We start from the raw sequence: 6814 nt of genomic DNA on the forward strand, positions 1-6814 counted from the left end.
GAGAGTTCCAATGCTGCTTCTTCCTCAGGGATTTGTTCTGGGTCTGTATCCTGCTCCCTTGTTTCTACCACTTTATCCTGCTTCTTTGTGTGGACCCTCATGGTCTGTTGTCTCCGAGGCATTGTGGTGGTGTTGTATTTAGATCTCTGTTAACTTTGTGAAGAGCAGCCAAGGGTGATTCAGACTCTTCTTGGTGGTTTTTTTATCATTGGCCCGTTGGTGGAGAAGGAGGTAGTAGCTGTTGCTCAGTAAGTGAAGTTGCAGGAGGTGTGGGTGTAGTTGTGTCTTACGGGGTCTGATGTTGTCTCCCACTCAGTTAGACACAGATACAATTGAATAACCATGAAAAATCTAAAAGCACATGGACAGAAAACATACTGTGTAATCACACAGGAACAGTAGCTAAAAAAAGGAAAAAGAAGAAGAAGAAAACCTGTAATATCTAGGGATAGAGCACTAAGAGAAAAAAAGTAGAGAAGAATAATAATGAAGAAAAAAAAATGGGAAAAATGCAAAAAGAAAAACAAGGAAGGAGGTTAACCACGAGAAAAAAGGGGGAGAAAAATTAAAAGAAAAAAAACAACCTTAAATTAAAAAAAAAAAAATTCATCCAGGAACAGGAAAAGAAAAAATGCTGAAAACTAGGACCTGGGAGGGGGAGGTTAATAGTAATAATAAAGAGGACAAAAGTATTAATAATAATAGTTGTTTTAAAACAGACAAATACAAGCAGACTAATCACCAGAAAAAAGCGAAAAAGAAAAAAAAAAAAAGAAGAATTGGTGGAGGGACAGAGCAGGGCACCCAGGCTCCGTCTGAGCACACAGACTGTGATGGAGTTCTTGTGGCCCAGAAGTTAGGTGGGAGTGGGGGTTGACCACACCTCCGTTCACCAAGCGGGTGTGGGTTATAAGAGTAACAAGAGGAATGTCGTACCTTTTCAGTCTTGCAGGTCCGGAGTGTCCTTGGGGTTGCTGGAAAGCAGAACGTGTTCTCAAGTCCCAGGAATCTGCCAGAGTGCTGTCTCTTTAAATATCCAAAATAGTCATGTAGCTTTTAATCCCTCAAAATGGCGGTGCCCTCCATACTGGCAAAAGTCCACAGCTCAGCCCACCTTTCTCTTCACCTTCTCCGTTTATTCCCCAGCTACCGTGCACAGTCCTCCGTGCAGTCCCTGGCTAGCAGGGCTGACTTTTTGGTTAATTCTTAGGTCCTACCAGCACTCGGGAATCTCAAAGCAGTCTGTGCCGTCAGGATTGCTCAGGTTTGCTGCCAGACTGCAGCTCCGTATGTCTCCTTTTTTGGTATTTTCACGCAAATTCTTCTGCTAGTTGGGGTTTAGTCCACTTCTATATCCTTCCCTTCAAGGCCCAGGGGTCCAGGATTATCTTCTGTATCTGTGTTAATTGGTTTCCCTTTTCTTTGTTGAAGAGGGTCTGTGCAGTCTTCTGTGTAGTCTGCCATCTTGCTGGTGAATCACAGGTGAAAATCTTAACCCACAGTGTTTTATTAGCCTAGAATCAGTTTACTGAGGTGGAAAGGAGAACTTTCGTTCTTTCACACATCTGACTACTGATTATCAGAACTCCTTGTCAGATAGATTATTGGATACATCATTTGATAAATATATCCTCACACCTCATCCTTTGAATTAGGGGATATGGCGTGAAGTTCATTGTTTGTAAGTTGACCACTCTTACAAATGAAGTAATTTAGAGTTTGCATCATTTTCTAATATGTGAAGCAAAGCAATTTCATAATAAAATAAACATGTTTAATTTTAACTTTGTCATGTTTTAATCCCATATTTTAGCTATTTTAAATAAACTTAAGGAACTTGTGTGTATTTAGTTTTAAATTAATAGAACAATAATTATAAAATAATAGGAGACTGGATGGAAGTACCTGGGTCTAGAAGGTTCATATTATACAAGCTAATTTATCTTTCAGTTCATACCTTGTTATAAAATAACCCACAGTGGGGCAGCAAGTAGCTAAATGCTTGACAAAGGATGATAAGCAAAACATGTTTTAGATTTAAGAGAATATGAAATACCCATTATTGTTTTCACTGTTCAAGAAATTCTTGTTGATATAAACTGGATGTAAAGGAAGCCCACTGACTTTACTAATATGAAGTTTTAGAAGATTTCTTTTGTAAGTTTGTAAAATTTATGTTTCACAGTTCGGCACTAAAATTAGATAATAAAATGTGCTCATAAAGGATGTGAGTTCCAACCGGTCTCTAAAGAAAATCATTCTTGAGAGTATCAAGGACCTTTTGCTTTTGTGTATTTAAATTTTCCTTTATTTCAATTGCTGTTTTTTTTTGTTTTGAATGGTAATATCTTTGGCTTTCAGGGAAAGGCGGAGGAGGAGAAGCAGGAGTTCTTCCAGATCGCCAAGAACATCAAAAACCATAAAAAGGAAATCATCTAGGTCTCCATCCCCTAGGAGGTAGGTTGCAAACGTGCTATAACTAAAGGGTAGGGATTGTAAAAATTTGTTCATCTTATTTTTCAAACTTTATATTTTGAATTAGTGATACATATGCTTGGTTTGGAAATCAAAACAATATAAAAAGTTATACATTGAGATGTCTTATTTCCGTCCATGTGCCATGTACTCTGTCTCTATAAATTAGAATTCTAAATAGTTGTTTTCTGTCTCCTTTTTTGTATGCAGACACAAATGAGAATTTAAATTTTTATTTTCATATTTCTTATACAATAGGTAGCATGAAATAATACACTGTTCTGTATTTGATTTTTTTACTTGACTACACTAGGGCATCTCACCATAATTTCTTCAAGGCAATGTAAGCTTTTACTATCAAGCACCTCAAAACTCACTCAGCCTCTACCTGTTACCCAGTTCTAAAGCCACTTGCACATATTTAAAGTATATATTATACATGCACTTTGTATTAATTTCCTAGGGTTGCCATAACACAATCCCACAAAGTGGGCTGCTTTAAACCATCGAAATTTATTGTCTCTCAGTTCTGGAGGCTGAGTCCAAGATCAGGATACAAGCTGTTTTGATTCTGCGGTGTAGTGAATTACATGATATGGTTTTTCTAGCCATAATCTTTGTAACTCCCACTGAATTACTGGATGGGACCATGCAAATAATGTGTCAACTTTGCTGGGTAGCTGGTAGTATTTATTCCCTATAATGACACTGGCAGTTAACTCCTTGGTGGAATTTGCCTTGAAAAACTGAATAGCTGCGTTTAAACTCTTGATTGTTAAAGTCATCCACCTGGGATATTTCTGTTGGAGCAGCATGAAGTAATCTTCTGGGAAAGTTTGCTCTCTCTCAGGTGTGTAGAACTCTAATGTTGGGATTGGTTAGTTTTGCCACTCAGCCAGTCTTAAAATGAGCCCTCTTAGAGGCAGAGAGGGAATCTCACTGCTAGCTGAGAGAGATGCCCGGCTGAGGCATGAGACAGAGTGGCAGGCTTACCTGGCTCACAGAGGTAGGGGCCAGGCCGAGAGGCCAAGGGCCAGAGAGACATGTCTAAGGACACGGCAGAGGGGATACAATTTAAGAATTGTATCCTGAGCACGTTCCTGAATTGTAGCCTGTTGCTTCCCTAATAAACCTCATAATCTGTGAGTCATTTGTGGCCATTTCAGCAAATTACTGAACCCAGCAAAGAGTTGATTCCAACTCATAGCGACCCTATAGGACAGAATAGAACTGTTTGATAGGATTCCCAAGGCTGTAAATCTTTACAGAAGCAGACTGCCTCATCCTTCTCCCACTAGTGGGTTCAAACTGCCAGCCTTTTGGTTAGCAGCCCACCAGCATTACATGAGGCCACTGAAGTCTGCCTAGTTGGCTGAGGCATCAGTAAATGATTGGATAGAGTTCCTTAAATGCCTGGAGCTTTATTTGTTCCAGTGGTCTTTGTGTCTATTTTTAAACTATTAATAATTAAGAAAAAAAAGTTTAGAATCCCATCTTATGGCTGTTTATTCTGTTGTGCTTCTGACATGAAATGTTTGTTTTATCCTCTCTAATCAGAAGGAAATTTATGTTTTGTTTTATTCTTATTGGAGCTTTTTACTTTTTGTGTTGTCTGCTTAAACTTTGCTCTTGAGTTTGTAGAACTTCTTTGAAATAGGCAGGTGGTACAATAGATTATTTAAAGTTCCAAGCTTTGCTGTTATTCATTCAGCCCAGCTTGAGAGTCACATATGATTCTTTATCCTTTTTATTCCTCTCTGCCTGTTCATCTAATGCTTTAGAATGGTTTATAAGGAAATAATACTTTGTTTTTGTTTTATCTAAATTACAGTAGATAAATAAACCTTCAATATATTAGAACTAATAAAGTGATAATACCAAATTATATTTTGTGTAAGTACATGGCCTCTGCAAAATGACTTGTATCTCTGTGAAAACTTAATTGGAAGTAGAGTTAATTAATTGAATAAGTAGGTGGGTTTATAACCAAACCCATTGCCAATACGTTGATTTCTGACTCATAGTGTTCCAATAGGACAGAGTAGAATATTGCCCCGTAGGGTTTCCACTCCTCAGAAGGAAGGTTGGGCAATCTATTTCCATAGTAATACTGCCTCAGAAACCCATAGGAGAGATCGCTATGAGTCGGGTCTGACTCGATGGCACGTAACAACAACAACTACAGCAGCAGGGTTTCTGAGGCTATAATCTTTATGGAAGCAGCCTGCCACATTGTTCTTCCTGGAGCAGCTGGTGGGTCAAACTACTGGCATTTACTTCAGTTCTCAGTTGAGCACTTTAACCACTGCACCACCAGGGCTCCTTGGATCAGTTTTTAAACCAAACCCACTGCCATTGAGTTGATTCCAATTCATACAGTCCTATAGGACAGAGTAGAACTGCCTCGTAGGGTTTCCAAGGCTGTACATTTTTATGGAAGCAGAGTTCCTCATTTTCTCCCATACCAAACTAAACGAAACTCACTGCCATCAAGTCGGTCCCAACTCATACCTCCTTGGTCGGTCCCAACTCATAACCACCCCTCCTTGGTCGGTCCCAACTCATGAACCACCCCTCCTTGGGATTCCGAGGCAGTATCACTACAGAAGTAGATTGCCCAGTCTTCCATCCAAGGAGTGGCTGGTGAGTTTGAACCGTCAGCCTGCTGGTTAGAAGTCATGTGCCTTAGGCATTACGCCACCAGAGGTCCTCTGTTCTCCCGTGGAGCAGTTCACGCTGCCAGCATTTTCGTTAGCAGTTGAATGCTTTAACCACTGTACCACCAGAGTTCCTTCAAACCAGTTTATTTAAGATATTCCATGTTAAGAATATTTTGTCAAAAATATAAATAGGTTTTTAATATTTTAGAAGTTAATTGACATACATTATCAATATTCTTAAAGCAGAAATAAGAAAGATAAAAAGAGAGAAAAAGACAAGGACCACGTCAGTGAAAGAAGAGAGAGAGAACATTCAACCTCTACGAGAAAGAGTTCTAATGACAGAGATGTAAAGGAGAAGTTGGAGAAGAACACTACATCACTTAAAGTAAGCAACAGCCATTCACTCTGAGCTTTAAATAATTAATAATTAAGATTGTTGTTTATTGCATGCAGATATTTTTAGATGAAAAGCTCCTTGAGGGCAACAGTGTCTTGTACATTGTTGATATTCTTCAGTAGTTGTTAAATTGATAATTATTTTACACTAGATTTTTTAAGGTAAGCGTTACGAGCTAACTAAAATTTAAGAAACTGCATTCCTTATTTTAGAGAATCCATGAATGACAAACAATAAAAACAATTTTAGAACGTCTATAAATAACAGATATATTTGATTTTATACTAATAAGATTTTTATTTGATGCTATTTTTCTCCATATATTTGTTTCAGCAAATTTGACATTCTGTTGTTACTAGCTTTGTAATGTATATTTAAAATCAGGTTTGCTGAATTAGAATAATCGATGGAAAACCAAATCCACTGAGTAATTTTTTAAATTAAAAATTGTATTTCTGGTAAAAGTATACATAGCATAGTAGGTTCCCATTCAACAATTTGTGCCCATAAAGTTCATTGACATTAATTAGTTATGTTCATCGGTTTGTGTCAACATTCTCATAATTTCCATTCTATTTGTTTCACTCCTATCAATTCTGTCTCAGTGCTCCCCACACTGATTATCTATGCTTTAAAGGTGTTTTTAAAAATATATTTTAAGTTCTTATGTATCATGTCAACGCCCTTATTTTACTTTTAAAATACTTGTATTTGGAAATCATTCCTCTTACGAGTTCTGAAGCATCATCTTACGATTTCATTAACTTCTATCCTGCTGGAGGCTTACCATCATTGTCAATAAAAATGAGCAACATTTTTTGCTCATTTACTGTGTGCCAGGTACTATTCCGCATGTCCAATTCCTTCCCTTAACTGAGAGGGGAATTTGGCCTGTTCTTGAACAGTCTTTGCAGAAGGAATAGTGACTTTTCCCCATGCTCCCTTGTTGTTGTTAGGTGCTGTCGAGTCATCTCTGACTTGTAGCAACCCCATGTACAGCAGAACGAAACACTGCCTGGTCCTGTGTCAGCCTCATAATCCCTACTATACCCGAGCCCATCACTGTAGCCACCATGTCAATCCATCTTTCTGGTATTCCCTGCCTTGAGCCAAGATCCATCTGACAACAGCTATGATATCCCTTGTTCCACGTCCTCTTCTGAATCTGGCTTGCACCTCTGGAAGTTCTCTGTCAATATACTGGTGCAAACGTTTCTGAATTATCTTCAGTAAGATCTTACTTGCATGTGATAGTAATGATACTGTTCTATAATTTCTA

General features: G+C 38.2%; 1 protein-coding gene across 1 annotated transcript in view; it reads left to right on the plus strand.

Moving 5' to 3' along the window:
• SREK1 (splicing regulatory glutamic acid and lysine rich protein 1) overlaps positions 1 to 6814 on the plus strand; it is a 59735-nt gene that overhangs the window by 47679 nt on the left and 5242 nt on the right. Inside the window, exons 10-11 of the mRNA XM_007952873.2 lie at positions 2362 to 2457; positions 5379 to 5523. Of these exons, the coding sequence (XP_007951064.1) occupies positions 2362 to 2457; positions 5379 to 5523 (241 nt within the window). The remainder of the gene's footprint in view (positions 1 to 2361; positions 2458 to 5378; positions 5524 to 6814) is intronic.

This window comes from Orycteropus afer, unplaced genomic scaffold, assembly GCF_000298275.1.
Source record: "Orycteropus afer afer isolate SDZICR_OR568_19922 unplaced genomic scaffold, OryAfe1.0 scaffold00362, whole genome shotgun sequence".
Taxonomy (NCBI): Eukaryota; Metazoa; Chordata; class Mammalia; order Tubulidentata; family Orycteropodidae; genus Orycteropus; species Orycteropus afer.